Source organism: Dreissena polymorpha, chromosome 3 (assembly GCF_020536995.1).
Source record: "Dreissena polymorpha isolate Duluth1 chromosome 3, UMN_Dpol_1.0, whole genome shotgun sequence".
NCBI lineage: Eukaryota > Metazoa > Mollusca > Bivalvia > Myida > Dreissenidae > Dreissena > Dreissena polymorpha.
This window is the reverse complement of record NC_068357.1, coordinates 141,731,242-141,747,111: the sequence shown is the minus strand read 5'-3', so window position 1 is coordinate 141,747,111 and position 15,870 is coordinate 141,731,242. Positions and strand designations below refer to the sequence as shown.

Below are 15,870 nucleotides of genomic sequence, written 5' to 3'. Positions count from 1 at the left end.
ATATTTAACTAATTATGTTCATATGTATATAATGGACCCGCATAGATATACTGAAAAAGTTTTTTGTCAAATCTTAAATTTTGAACGTTACAAAAAAAGGTGAGCACCCCTCCCCTCATTAAAATTATTGTTTATTTAATTGCACATATCAATTTTGATCAGATGTTTAAACACTATAATCCTTTGAAAACATTTTATTAAGTGAACAAAATTCAACAGACATAAACTCTTATCGTTTGGTAAAGAGTTATTAGTGTAGCATTTACCTGAACTGAAGTCTCGGCCTTCTTCCATTTCAAAGTGTTCAATGTTGCAGGCAAGAGAGGCCTATGATTGCTGGTGACCAAGCAGACAATGAAGATGACACACAGGAGCAGCCCATGTTGACAGACCCAACTGTTGAAGAGAGCTAGATACTACTTGTAAAATTTACTTATACAGTTTCTACCCAATTTTTCCATTTAGTTGTTAAACCCATATTTAAAAAGTAGGGTTATATTACTTGCTTAGCTTATTTCGGTCGGTCAGTAGGTAGACCGGTATGTTGGTCAGTAGACCTAACTGTTTCAGATCACTAACTTGAGAACTATACAAAATACAATCCTCATAATTATTTGGTATGGAGGTTGGTCATGAGCAGTAGATGACTAGGTCAGTAGGTCAATGTCATATGGTACAATAAAGGTCCATGATAGATAAATAGATTTTGATAAATAACTTGAGATTCATACTACCTACAGTCCTGATATGTTATGATTTTTGTCGTGTTTATTTATGCCCATGAAGGGTGGCATACAGTTTTTGAACTGTCTGTCAGTCAGTTAGTCTGTCCGTCCTAAAACTATGAAATTTGTCATAACTTTTGCAATATTGAAGATAGCAACTTGATATTTGGCATGCATGTGTATCTCATAGATCTGCATATTTTGAGTGGTGAAAGGTCAAGTTCAAGGTCATCTTTCAAGGTCAAAGGTCAAGATCAAAGTTTGCAATATTGAAGATAGCAACTCGATATTTGGCATGCATGCGTATCTCTTGGAGCTGCACATTTTGAGTGGTGAAAGGTCAAGGTCAAAGGTCAAATATATGGCTTCAAAGCGGCACAGTAGGGGGCATTGTGTTTAACAAACACAGCTCTTGTTTCTGTCAATGCATAATAAAAAGGTGTGATGATTATGATCCAAAACAATCTTATTTTGAGTGTATGCAGACACATTTGGGGTTTAGGCACACATGCTTTTTAAAAAGGATTAATACATAATTGGTCCTTGAAAACATTGTGACAAAAGGAGATGTTGCCCATCAGGTTCGATATATTTTTTAGTCAAAATATTTTCAAATTTCGCATGCTAGAAGATGCAAGAATGCATCTGTTGACATTTAAAGAGAAAATATTAACTCACCCTCACCACTCATATACTTATGGCTTTGATGTTTCTTGTAACTGTCGTTGATGATTTTTTCCTTTTTGTTTTGGCCTTCATGTCCACCAGAAATGGAACAGACGCTGTTGATTTTCCTGCATTGGATTTATGGGATATGGTTGTCTATCCTATTATTATACTGTTTATAGTTTTCTTGTACTGAACCACATTTGGGCTCGCATTGGCGCCATTATAAGTAGACCTTTGCTGACAAAACACATTTTCAATAACATCAGAATTTATCAAACCTGGTGTAATCACTGATGGAACGTCAAGCCCCATTTTACACAAACTTATGAATCCTCTGATGCTGATATGAATGCCCTCATGACACTGCTGACAAAATACATCCTGACATTTCCTTCTTTGACATAGAGTTATCTCGCTGTATGGTTGATTCCCAATCCGTAAACCATGTGTCAATGCTTTCAAGTTGCCTTAAGCGCTTATCACGTTTGTCCTTTATTGGCCGTATATCCCTGAATATATGAATGAGTTGTGATGTCTGTTCTATCAACTCAACAAGCCCATTTAACGCTGCACCTTTTTCGCCTAAACTTTCCCTGTACACCTTCAGAGCATGCAGCATGTCGGCATCTAACACTTGCTCAGCAAGGTGATTTCTCATTTTTGTTTGAGAGTCCAAGTATACGTGTTCATTGGTCAATTTTCGATGAAGTTGAAGCCCGTTTTGCCGATCCCATAGATAAAAAACAATAAGCATGTCCCAGTGAATTTCATATTCTTTGATTTTGACAGTTCTTGTGTACTTAACATTCTTTTCCCGGTCCCGACTTTTTTGTAAACTATTGCGGATTTTCTTCAGAACGTGTGATATGTCCATAATAAATGCCACTGGTTGAGGGGTGCAGGGGCTTATTGCAACATAACTTTTGAAATTGTCAACACACAGGTGTAAAAAAGATCTATTTGCCTGTGCGCCGTCCATGCTAGTGTACATGTACATCACTTTAAATCCAAAAGTATAGAGCAAGTATACTGCCCGCAAAAATAAGGAATCTAATTCCGATGCCTGGATATTATCAGTCACAAAGTGGGCAAAGGGAAATCGGAACCCGTTGAAGCATAGAAAGAGAAGCTGCAGTATGTGGGTTCCTATTGCCTATTCCCTACTTCCAGTTCGCAGCTGTCGAAAGGCGTCCCCCTCTGCCCCCATATCAGTGAAGCCACTTAGTTCTAGAACGCTTCCATTTTTCTCTATTTGTATGTCCTGTTGAATCGACATTTCATCAAATATTATACCACCAATTCGTTGATTTTCCTCCATTTTACGTCTACTGGCTTCCTCCCACATCCATTTGAAGACCGAGCTATCAAAGTCGGGTTCTGGTTTCAACGCATTTTTGTATTGGATAAGTATCCTCTTTGATGGCAGCACCAACATTTTGCTTTCACAAAGCATTTCGTAGCATTTTGGGCTCCGATTGTACAGTTGCAATGCAGTTCCAATGAAGCTTTTTGACCACCGTCTTCCTTTTGGATGTCTATCAACATGTTTGGATTGTTCTAACAACATAGCAATCATTACTTTTGGTTCATTAGGGAAAACCTTTGCAATGACTTGAATGCTAGTTTCTTTTTCCATCACACACATTGCATTTAACTGACAGTCATCTTTAACACATGGCAGTGTAGATTTCTGGGAAACATTTTCCTTTCCCTTAACACGAAATGTCATTTTCTGGCAGATCCTGCATGTGTTTGACTTTGATATAAATGCCACAGCCCTACGTTCTTGAGTTATCATCCGGAAACAATATAACCCCTCATGTGCTTCGATGGGTGGCATAATAATGTGAAGGAATTGATTTGGTACTGTATAAATCATTGTGATAAAAGGAGAAATTGCTCATAATGAGATTAACTGATAACATCTGGCTTTTTGTTTGGTTATGGGCTAATTCTATTATTTTATATAACAATAAATCCATTATTTATTATGCCCCCCTTCGAAGAAGTATATTGCTTTGCACATGTCGGTCGGTCTGTTGGTCTGTCGGTCCGTCCACCAGGTGGTTTCCGGATGATAACTCAAGAAGGCCTGGGCCTAGGATCGTGAAACTTAATAGGAACATTGATCAAGTGCAAAAAATGTGAAATTTCAATGCGAAAAGGGTCTAAGTGACATTTTTTCAAATAACTTTTTTGTTTCTGAAAATTCAATAATGTTTGTTAAAAATGTGATTAAAACAGATTATTCTCTATCAAACTTGCAAATATAAAGCCTTTATAGTTTATTGTGTTTATTTGATACAGTTTTAACCTTCTCCTGTGAAATTTTGAAAAATGCACTTAGAGCTGTTTCGCTTTCACCCCTAATATTGCTTTTATATTTTGCATACTTGTTTACCAACATCACCCCAACCTATATTCCCCCTCCCCATTTTTTTAAAACATCATCAAATAAATTACCACACCCCACATTATACCCCCTCTCACTCCCCCCTACCCCCACCCCCCAAAAAAATGTTTTTGTAAACATCTAATAAATTACCACACCCCACATTATTCCCCCCTCTCACCCCCCCCCCCACGCCCCTACCCCCACCCCCCCCAATTTTTTTTTAATTGTTTTTAACATCTAAGAAATTACCAAAAGGGCTAATTAGAAGGGCTAATTGTTGGGTATCTTAATCAATATATATATGTCATTTTAAAATTAGATTAATTTACAATTACAGTTAAATACATATTTTATACAGCTAGCTTTCCATCTTTAAGTTTTTCGTCATATATGGTATGTATACATTTTCCCAGTTTCTTACTGTATTAGTAAATATCATTATGTTTACACTTTAATACATATTTACACTTCGATGACGATTAACTTCGTGCATGTCGTAGTTAAATAAGCGCACGTCTCTTTGTTGTCTATAAATATTTTAGTATACAATCATATTTTGAGTTTGTTACTTTGAAGCGTTTAAATGCATTTAATATGTGTGTTACATAACATTCATGCACAATGCCAGATACGAATGAAACCCACCAATGTCACGCGAATCGTGATAGCCTGTGCCGTATTGTACAACTTGAGATTGATGTAGGGTGAACCATCAATGGAGCCAGAACAGCTGGGTGTCGCACCGCAACGCGGCATGTTTCAAGCGGCAAATGATGGCAGACGAGTCCGGGACGAGTTGTTGCAAATTACTTTATGTAAACATTATTTGATATTATGATAAGGATAAAGCCCCACATCACATACAAGGATCATTCCTCACAACGCATACAAGAATCATTCCTCAAAGCATATTCATGGATCATTCCTCAAAGCATATTCATGGATCACTCCTCAGAGCACATAAAAGGATCACTCCTCAGATTTTCACCACATTTTTGTTTATTTGTTTTGAAATGTGTATGTGTTTAAAATTGAACTAGTAACGAGGAACAATTCTAAAACATCGTCATTAATTACATGCTGGTGATTTTTTTCATTTCGTCCTTTTCTCACAAATTCTGAACATAAGCATGAGTGCATTTTTACGTGAAAATTTAATGACACTGTACATAATTGCAATAATACGAGAACTATATGAAATTCAATAAAGAAAATGATAATACATGCACACATAAACTGGTTAATCATTGTCTGAATTAAAGGCTATTCTCTATGAATAGAAATTTTATTCATTTTTTGTAATTTTTGGATTGCAATTTCAGCCATGACATTAATTTATCAGCAAGCGATGCTATCTTTTTGTAATAGGCCTCTTGCGACACTGCCAGGCTGTTCTGTTGCTGAAATTACGCTAGCTGCATTTCTTTCAAGGATCTGAAAATTATTTACAGTACATATGCATTAAAGTGATATAATGGGCATTTTTCACTGTTGAATTAGGCTGAAAAGAATTAACAGGTCAAAAGAGTTAGTTAAAATGTGGTTACTGACCAATTATCTGCAACTCATCTTGCTACCAGTTGTTTATAAAAATAATATATATATTTTATATTCGATATTCTTACGTGACCCACATGATCCGTAAAACAAAATTATGTCTTTGTGTCGTATGAACGAATCTGCACTAAAACTAAATTTAGTATCACATCGTACATACAGTTGTCAAACGAAAGTACGCTTGAAATTCAAATACATTATTTTTCTCTTTCCGAGATAATGTTATAGTATGTTAATGCTGCATTAACAAATACAAGTGTATATGCAGTGAAAACACCAAAAATAAACAACGATTGCGATAGACACCTATAAACTGTTAGATGCCCATAATATCACTTTAACTTACTTTGTTGTTAAAAGCTTTATACAAGTTAAAATTAACCATGGTATCTTAACTACCATTTTTGGTGTTTTCACTTCATATACAATTATATTTGTTAATGCAGCATCATCATAAAACAATATCCCGGAGAGAGAAAAATGAATATCAACCGTACTTTCGTTTGACAGCTGATCATGCACGTACGATGTGAATCTAAATCAAGTTTTAGAACAGATTCTTGCATACGACACTAAGACACAATTTTGTTTTACGGATCATTTTAATTAGAGGACTGGGACAATCATGTAAAATATCGATTATGATATATTATAAACAACTGGTAGCAAGATGAGTTGCAGATAATTGGTCAGGTACCACATTTAACTAACTCTTTTGACTTGTTAATTCTTTTCAGCTCAATTCAACAGTGAAAAATGCGCATAATATCACTTTAACGTGATATTATGGGCATCTAACAGTTTATAGGTGTCTATCGCAACCGTTGTTTATTGTTTGGTATTTTCACTTCATGTACACTTATATTTGTTCATGCAGCATCAACATACTAAAACAATATCCCGGAAAGAGAAAAACAATGCATTTGAATATCAACCGTACTTTCGTTTGACAACAGGTCATGTATAAACGATGTGAACCTAAATTTAGTTTTAGTGCAGATTCGTTCAAACGACACAAAGACACAATTGTGTTTTAAGGATAATTTCGACTTACGGGACTGGTAACGTAAGATATCGAATATAAAATATATTTTTATAAACAACTGGTAGCAAGATGAGTTGCAGATAATTGGTCAGTTACCACATTTTAACTTACTCGTTTGACCTGTTAATTCTTTTCAGTTAAATTTAACAGTAAAAAATGCGCATAATACCACTTTAATGTTATAAAATCGTGGCATACCCACCTCCCCATGGAGTACATGGAACGTCCTTTTCAAAATTTCAAAGGCTCTTTCTGTACAATTCCGTGTGCCGATGTGAGCGGCATTGTATCTCTGCTAAGCTTCTTACACTGAGAAGTAATAGATGATTTTCTTATGCATATCATTACATGTTGAAATTTACATTTCATTTTTTATACACTCATCAATTTTAGATAACTACATTTGTACATAAAAATGAATGGATTAATTATGTCAATACAGGGTACTGTTTTACTAAGCTACTTACGCAATTAGTCGACCTACGCACATATTCTTGCTACATTACAATTGTGTATATTTTTAATGAACTGAACATTACAAGTAACAATTGTATTGCCTTTATCTGAAAGAAATGCAATCCAATTAATTTAAAATAATTGCGTAAGTTTAAAGCTTGCGTAAGTAGGTTAGTAAAACGGTACCCTGATACGCAAATAAAATAAATACGTCTAAGATACAGTTGTTCATAGTAAATAAAATGTGTACTCTCTTTACCTGGCTGCAGGAAAGGCGTCATCAGAAAAGGACGACACGGATAACCGCTGTCACCCAGTAAATATCCACGCGAAGGGTCTGCAAACAATATATTAAAGCAAGTCATTTCAGCGATGTGTTTTTACGTTAAATAACTATAATCATACTACATGTATTCAAAACTTAACATTTCAAAGAATTTAAGAAAATTAATTATTTGAATGTTTACAATAAAATGTGTGTCATTATTTTATTTTCGACATTTTTGCAATGTATAAAGGGTTAATTATCTTAACATCAAATGGACAACTTCAAGTTGTAAAAAATATGATAGAAAGGAAATTGATAATTAAGTAATACATTGATAGTGACTGGCCAAATGCTGCCTAAAGGTGGACATCCGAATTTGTGAATCGTGACAGCATCCATGCCAACATGCGTTTATGCTAGTGAACATCCCTGTATAGTGATAAATGTATTAATAGTCTGGGTAAAATCGCTATCAAAATGATATCAAAATGATATAGGTTGATTGTGATCGTATTTTGCTCTAGTAATGAAACATCTTCATTAATTTAGTATAACACGTATTGTAAACTAGACAATAGATGAAGAACTGCACTTACGCTTTGTCGCTGTCTTGGATTACTTGCACTGAGTAACGTCCAGGATATTCTTGGATTTCCAAGGAGAACGTAAATACAGAATACTTCTAAGAATAGCAGGACCGGAACTGAAGACTATTTCCCAGAAGTCACCGCGTTTGGGGTCCGGACTGTCGAGTCAAACCGGTCTCCACCACACTCCTCCCCGTTCTAACAAGCCCCCCTCCCTAGCCCAATCTAGCTTTCCAATCCCCGTCTAAGGTTTAACCCTATAATTTTTTAATACATAACCAAATCTAAGGCATTTAAGTCATCAGGAGAATATTAAAATTATTTATTCCCACCCACTGAGCTGCCCGTCCCCAGGTTACACCATATATTACACCACACAGCTCATATCCCTTCCCCCACATGACCCACCAGAAATCTGGCCAAAACCACACCAATCCATTCACCACTCCCCCCCCCCTCCTCTTTTTTCTCGGTGTACGAGTCCACTGGACCCGCAATACCGGCTACTTAAACTTGGCTCCAGAGGGAATGACAACCAAATGCAGATGGCGCTGCATTTCTAAACAACTCCCACTCTTGGACCACTTCCACCTTCCACCAATCCGCTCATCAACATCATCACAACACTAAACATTGGACATTTATTCACATTAACAACACATAACACTAAACATTTATCCGCCGGACGAGCCTTACAGGTTATAGAGCAACCTTCCATTCTCCAGCGAGGCCTGGAGGATTTCGTCAAGGGTCGTCTGTCGGATCTGTGCAACCGTCCGGGCAACCTCTCCAACATAAGATGGGGTGTTATGCCACTTTCGCTGTACCGGCAGGTATGGCGAATCAGTTTCTACCAACAGACGATTCAGAGGGATCCTTCGAACAGCTGCTCGCTGTATCTCGTCGAACTGGGCAACTGATCCAGCGATGCTGAAGTAGCACCGAGGGAAAGCCGTCGACCACCCAAGCACCTGATCCAGATTACCACCAAAACAGTGCAGATGCACCAGCTGTGTGGGGCTGGTGTTTTCTCGCATCAACCGAAGGGCGAGGGCACTAACCTCACTTGAGTATCTGTCCTGCCCCCGGAGATGCAAAATCACTGGCCGTCTAGGACAAGCCAGCTCCAGCAGCCCCACAATCATGCGCTCCTGCAAGGGCCATTCCTGTTCAGGTGTGGTCCAGTCTAGACCTATTTCCCCCAGAGCCACCACCCCCTCCTTTCTCAACTCCGCCTCTACCAACCTCACTGCTCCTTCAACACTGGCATGAGGTTTTTTCGGATGCAGCCCAACGGCCGACCCGAAACCAGGTGCACAAGGGTATACCTCTGGGTAAGTGGCAGGATCGCAGAAAACGACAACTCCACCACTCACCTGCACTGGCACTTCCGGGACAGGCCCCTCAGCATGCCCTATTAACCTCTTCAGTGAATAAACCATGAGCACTCGACCACTCCGGTCCAAGTGGAAGTGACTATCGAATGCAGAAGGTACTACATTCCTAGAGCACTCCCACTCTTTGACCACATCCCTCCCCAACACCTCCATATCACACTCCAACTGGACCCCTCCCATACTCTGGGACTACGGCCACCTCTCTCACCTCCAACTGGACCCTCCCAGATTCTGGAACTACGGCCACCTCTCTCACCTCCAACTGGACCCTCCCAGACTCTGGGACAACCACCACCTCTCTCACCTGCACCCTGACCCTCCCAGACTCAACACTCGACTCTGGCGGACACGTCCCAGACGCTTGGGTCACTACCGCCCCACCAAGAACCTGCTCCAAGTCTTTCACGGTAACCCCTCCCCGCCATATGAATCTTTGGTTAAAAAAGTTAGCCCGAAGGCTCTCATCCCCAAGACACAGCATGGCGGCTAACACTCTCCAATGAAACAGGAGAGCGCGCGAATTCACCCGCGAGACATGGAACTCGTCCGGAACATGCCAGAGGAACCTCCGACATATCCTCTCCATCCCCTCTCTGTCCCGCTCGTACAGACAGGAATCGGCCGGAATGGCTAGTGGTAACCGATGGAGATAAATCATGGCCTCATCAATTGACCTGAAACCCAGGTTCTTGATATTGCACATGACCCCCGAGAGTCTAACACCATCCAATGCGGCTTGTCCCATGTCCGACCTCGGAAAACAGTTGGAAAATTACAGTCCTCTACATGCTTGCGTCGGAATATGACCCGCTTGTGGCAAATGGGACATTCCTTGCCAGTTTCCGTCCTCCTCCCTTTTACCGGAGACTCCTCCGTCAACTGGGACCTAGATCGGTCTCTGACCCCCGATCCCCCAGGAACCTTTTCCCTCTTTCTCGCCCTCGACCTCCCTCCGTCTTGGCCTATCTCCTCACTTGAGCCTGCTCTAAAGTCAGAAACGGCCCAAGCTGGAGCACCCCTCCACTCTAATATCTGATCCCCACTTTCCTCCACAACTGAAGACGAACCGGGACCCCCTCCAACCAGAATATCCACCTCCATCTCAGAGAGATTGAGTCTTATGTCTTTTCCGGTTGGAGCCAACTCCCACATCACGCTCACCCCATTGCCTTCCTCAATGCCCATCATTCCACTAGAGTCCTCAGCCCCTGAGGAGAGCCGAACAGTATCAGCACCCTCCTTGTGCCGAAACTCTGGGGGAACTTCGGCCGGACCTTCCACTTCCGCCTCTGAATCATAGATGAGTATGGCCTCTCCGACCGAGGTTCCCTCCACTTTGACCTCTTCCTTGACCGACAAGGGCGGAAACTCTTCCATGCATGGTACCCGAGCCGGCACTCCTGCTGTCCCGGGCACCACCATCATCCGCCTCAAACTATCAGAGATTGACCCTCCAGGGGTCCTCTGCTTCTTCGGCACACCCAAAACCCTCGCGATGAACTCATCGCTGAGGATCAAGTGACCGAACTTTCTAACCGCCGCCACAAAGGTATACTTACCCCTCCTGCGAGCAAGCCTAACCTGTCCCTCCACCGCAGCATGGACACGACCATGATCCAATGGCTGCATTGTCCCCAGATCCACTACCAAATCTCTTCCGGACACCCACAGCACCCCCTTTGCTTTGGCCTCTTCTACCTCCGAGAAGATGTTCCGGCCATCAACACGATAACCAACTCCAGCCATTCTGCAACAGAGCAAAAACAAGTCATTTGTCTATTGCCTCGCAATCACACTTTCCACACTCAGCTTGCATGCTCACTAGTACTTTTTAACCAGACCGGCATTTGGGGCATTTATACAAGTCAATTTCCTCACCTTCTTCTTCAGTCATCCCGACGCATCTCCCATGAAACCATTCCTCACACCTGTCACACGCAATCATGAAAGACCCATCATCTACCCCTTTACAGACACAATATATAGGAACACTTGACCCCTCAGCACCGTTTTTGAAACTTTCTTGCTCCTTAACAATCAATGTCGGAAAATCTTTCATCCTACATTTTTTCATCCGATCATGGTTAACGTTAACCTTCTTTCCTTTCAGTCGTACCTGATACAGGAAAGCAGAATGTTTTTTTACAACCACTCCAGGCCCTAGCCATTGAGGTAGCAATTTCTTTGCTTTCCCCTTTTTGCCGGCCACATCCAGAACGTAAGCCGCCTCTCCAACCTCATATGCTACCTGGTTTAATCGCACATCGTGGTCCCTTTTCATGTGGACCTGAACTGTGCCCAGGCATTTATGGGCTGTCTCATGAGGTGACACCATACTCTTCTCCAACTCAAGCACATGATCACTAGCAGGCAACCCTTGTGAAGGAGAGCTTGGGTACACTAACTCTGCGGAGGTATTCACCTCCCGACCGAGCTTAATGCGATAAGCAGTGAACCCAGTACTCCGACACACCGAAGACCGCATAGCTGCTGCGATGTGTGGGAGCTCAACATCCCAGGTGTTCTGCCTAGAACCGACATAGCACCGAACAGCATCCATAAGTGTACGATTGTATCTTTCCACATTACCATTAGTACTCGGCCGATACGCGGTAGTACGAGTCTTGTGGATATGCAACAGTTTACACACTTCGGAAAACAGCTCACCCTCGAAATTTGACCCCCGATCAGTCATTTACTCCATGGGTATTCCCAGCCGACAGAACACCTGATTAACCATGGCATCTGCTGTCACTTCGGCTGTCTGGGAAGGTAGTGGGATACATTCCACCCACTTCGTAAACTGATCAACAAACATCATAACGTATCGATTTCCCTTAGGTGTCACCGGGAGAGGTCCCAAAAAGTCTATATGGACCCTCTCCATGGGCACACCCGAGTGAAAGAATACCATCTCCCCTCTTGGCTTGCGAACTGGCTTCTTGCTTACAGCACATCGACTACACTCGGACACAAATTTCACAATGTCACGAGACATTCTGTGCCAGAAATATCTCCCTTTCACGCGCGCTATCGTCCTCGACTCGCCCTGGTGCCCTGCCATTGGTATGTCATGATTTAAAGCCATGACCTGCTGTCTCATTCCACTGGGAACCAACAATTGAAGACTGTCGTTTTTGGGATTTAACCTCCAAATCAGGTCATTGGCTAGTTTAAAACAATGTCGATTTACCCAGTGCAACTTGGAAGCAACGTTGGCAATAAAAAGTTCTCCATCAGGCGGATCGGTGCCATGGAATAACCATTTCCTCAGAAACTGGAATTCCACCTCCTGCGCCTGCAACTCCTTCACACTCTCGTCTTTCTCCCCGACCTTGGACGTGTCCTGGGAGTTTGCGGATCCACTGACGGTAACTTATTGAACCCTTGGTTAACATTTGTGTGCCAGTGGGACCACATAATCTACATCCTCTATGAACTTACTCCACTTTTCCTCTGCCCGCTTACACATTGAACATTCCCCGCAAGGTAGATCCACTAAACGCACACCATGCTCGTAATGATTGTCTGTATCAACACCCAGTCGAGACAGGGCGTCTGCATTACCATGCTTATTGCCAGGTCTGTGAACGATTTGCATATCGTACTGACTCAGCTCCTCAATCCATCTGGCTATTTGTCCTTGTGGCTCCTTAAAGTTTAGAAGTCACGTCAGACTACTATGGTCAGTGCGTACCAGGAACTGCCGACCAAGGAGGTAATGGCGGAACTGCCGTGTGAATCGGATCACAGCCAACAGTTCCTTACGGGTGGTTCAGTACCTCACTTGTTCTATGGTGAGAGCAAATGACCCGTAACATATGACCCTTGGGTTGCCCTCCTTAATTTGAGTTAACACTCCACCAATAGCCTTGTCAGACGCATCCGTGTCCAGCACAAACGGGTCGTTCGATTCAGCAAACCTAACACTGGAGCCTCCACCAATGCTTTCTTCAGATCAAGGAAAGCTGCTTCCTGATCATCACCCCACCTGAATTGCTTCACTACCTCGTACAACGACCTAGATCTTCCTTCGTAGTTTTCAATGAACATCCTATGATAGTTCACTAACCCCAGGAACCTTTCAAGATCCTTGCAACACAGAGGAACAGATCAACCACCACTCTGGTGTCATTAGGCGACAGCCCCAATCCATCTGGCCCAACGATACGCCCCAAAAATTCCACTTCATGTTGGAACAACTCGCATTTTTTCGGCTTCAACTTTAATTGATACGGCCTTAACCGAATGAAAACATCTCTAAGAGTTTTCATGTGCTCGGCAAATGTTTTATTCATTGCCAGGATGTTGTCCAAAAATGCGAGGACACTGTTCCACGTCAACCCCTGCAACACCAGGTTAACCACCCTGGCAATCGAGCGGGTGCATTGCACAACCCAAAAGCCATTCGCACAAATTCAAAGAGCCTGTATTTGGTGTTAAACGCCGTTTTCTTCGTATCAGACTCTTTAATTTTAATTTGCCAATACGCCGAATTGGCGTCGAGCTTGGAAAACCACTTTTAAATGGATCTCCTCGTGCACGAACGCTACCGGAGTTCTCCGCACTTTCGCCTCACCGGTTTCGCAAATCCGGTATCAATGCAGTGTTCAACGGCTGTGAGCTTTCCTAAATCAAACTCACTCCTTGCAAACACATCTTGGAACTCAGTAAGCAAAGAACTAAGCTCCTGTTGCTCCCCTATGGTCAGGTTTGCTCGTGACCTTTCCATGAGGTCATGGAGATGTGCCGGTAAAACTGCCTCTGTACCATTCTCCAGCCCCTCCACAATCCGGTCAGGAGAAAACTCCTGTGGCACCGGTTCAACAAGCCTAGCCTCTTCCGCTCTACCCACAACTCGCCCTTTCCTAGTCTTTACCGAATGATCGGACGGGTTCAGCATAGCAAGCCTCAACTTTCCTTCACCTGTATGTACCGACATAGGCACTATGAGGTCCACTCCTACCCCCTCAACAACAAAGGTATCAAGCTTAGTCTCAACAGAACAGGGTACCAATGCTACAGAGTTCGGTGGAATTGACATAGACTTGTTAACCTTAATCTTAGCCACTCTAAGACTATCACTCACCACATCCTCGCTCATTGACACTACTGTGTCCCTGATGCTTATTGTGGACCTAGGCATATCTATCTTTATTCCAGGCTTGAAGTTCAGTCCCAAGCATGCTGTCTTCTATTGGCGCGACATACACTTTCTCAGTGAATGTCTGACCCCCAATCTCAATATTGACGGGGCCAACAATTGCGCTTTTCATACACAAATCCCGACCAGCGGTCATAACCGACACCTGTTCTAATACCGGTATATCACCTGGTATTTTTTGAACACCCTATCAGACACCAAAGTCACCTCCGCCGCTGTGTCAATAACAGCCTGCACAACAAGGCCATCACCCAAGGTCAGGTATATACGAAACATTGAGTCAGACCTTACTTGACATATAACAACGGATTGGCTCTCTTCTTTTGGAGTCATGCTAGGACCACTTACATTGAACCCCTGCCGTTTAAATCTGCAAACCTTACTGTTTTGCTTTCCTTTGAGCCAAGGGTTTTCCCCTGCTCATCAGCTGTGACATTCGGGCAATCTTTCTTCATATGCCCATATCCGTTACATTTGAAACACCGGTCATTACGGACAGGTGAAGGAGTCCTGCTACGCAACTTCGGACATTCCCGCTTAAAGTGTCCGATTTCGTTGCAATTGTAGCATTGCCGGCTTGGGGAAGTCGTTGGACTCCTACTCCGCCTTTCCAGTAGTTTGTCCAATTTCCCCATAACCGCATCCAACTTCTCCTCCAACCGTCCAAATCGTTTCTCCAGAGCATCAACCCTCCCGTTGATCGTGCTCTGTTCTCCAACCCTCACCTCCGCCGATTGTACATCCTCTGCACATACTACCTTTTTCACCGCCTTTGGCCGTCCATACATCAGGTCATGCGTGTGGATTGCCCACTTCATTTTATCTATAGCCTGCTCTATAGTTTGTGAGCGTTGGTTAATCACCTGTTCTTCCGCCTCTTTCTCTCGGGCCCCCATACAGAACCGCAATATGGCCTATTGGGTCATGAAGGCATCCGGCAGTTCCCGGAATGCCTTACCGGCCAACGTCAACACTCTATCCACCCACTCATCAAGGGACTCCTCCTGTCTTTGTGTCGCACTCGAGAATGTTACCATTGCCGTCTCCGGCAACTCACGGTAACCGAACCGCCTCTCCAGTTTTTCCACCACTGCCGCATAGGTCATTTCTACGTTCCTATCCGTAGTCAGTGCATAGAACTCACTGGCCCGATCTGTCAAACACAAGCAGAGATAATCTTTCTTTTCCTTCTCCGTCCATTCGAAGATTGAGGCAAACTTCCCGAAATTCGTCAAGAAAGCCTGCCAACTCCCTTTGCCATCATACGTCAATAATTTGGGCAAAGATTGGAGCCTCGCCTTTTGTTGTCCCACCCCGGCTCCTCCCATTTTGCCCCCGTTTGAGGGTGCAATATTCTTTCTAGCCCCCTGTTCCCCTTCCTTGGCCTCCGGCTTCAAGGGCGTATCATTAGTGGGTACCCTGTCTGGCACCACCTGTGGCATAGCCCCATACCCATGCGGCATTGGCGGCATGGGTGGGAACATATAACCCCCTGGCCCTCCCATCCAAGCATAAGGATAAGGATGACCTGGCTGCCAACTACCAGGGTGCATTCCCGGATACATGGGCATGGGGTACCCCGGGTACTGCCCCCACTTTCCATTTTG

At 42.9% G+C, this 15,870-nt stretch overlaps 1 protein-coding gene across 3 annotated transcripts; it reads right to left on the bottom strand.

Moving 5' to 3' along the window:
* Positions 1–1,175: 1,175 nt before the first annotated feature.
* LOC127871730 (3'-5' ssDNA/RNA exonuclease TatD-like) lies at positions 1,176–9,301 on the bottom strand. 3 transcript variants are annotated; one of them, XM_052414885.1, is made up of 5 exons: positions 7,712–9,301; positions 7,446–7,544; positions 7,107–7,184; positions 6,594–6,700; positions 4,955–5,223 (listed from the first exon to the last, which is right to left on the bottom strand). In XM_052414885.1, exon 1 carries the CDS (start codon positions 9,277–9,279, stop codon positions 8,395–8,397), a length of 885 nt encoding a protein of 294 aa, XP_052270845.1. In that variant the 5' UTR covers positions 9,280–9,301; the 3' UTR covers positions 4,955–5,223; positions 6,594–6,700; positions 7,107–7,184; positions 7,446–7,544; positions 7,712–8,394. The 3 variants fall into 3 exon arrangements, with proteins under 3 accessions (XP_052270846.1, XP_052270845.1, XP_052270844.1); XM_052414886.1 differs by lacking the exon at positions 4,955–5,223 and adding an exon at positions 1,176–1,519 and having other exon boundaries at positions 7,446–9,301; XM_052414884.1 differs by having other exon boundaries at positions 7,446–9,301.
* Between the last annotated feature and the right edge of the window lie 6,569 nt (positions 9,302–15,870).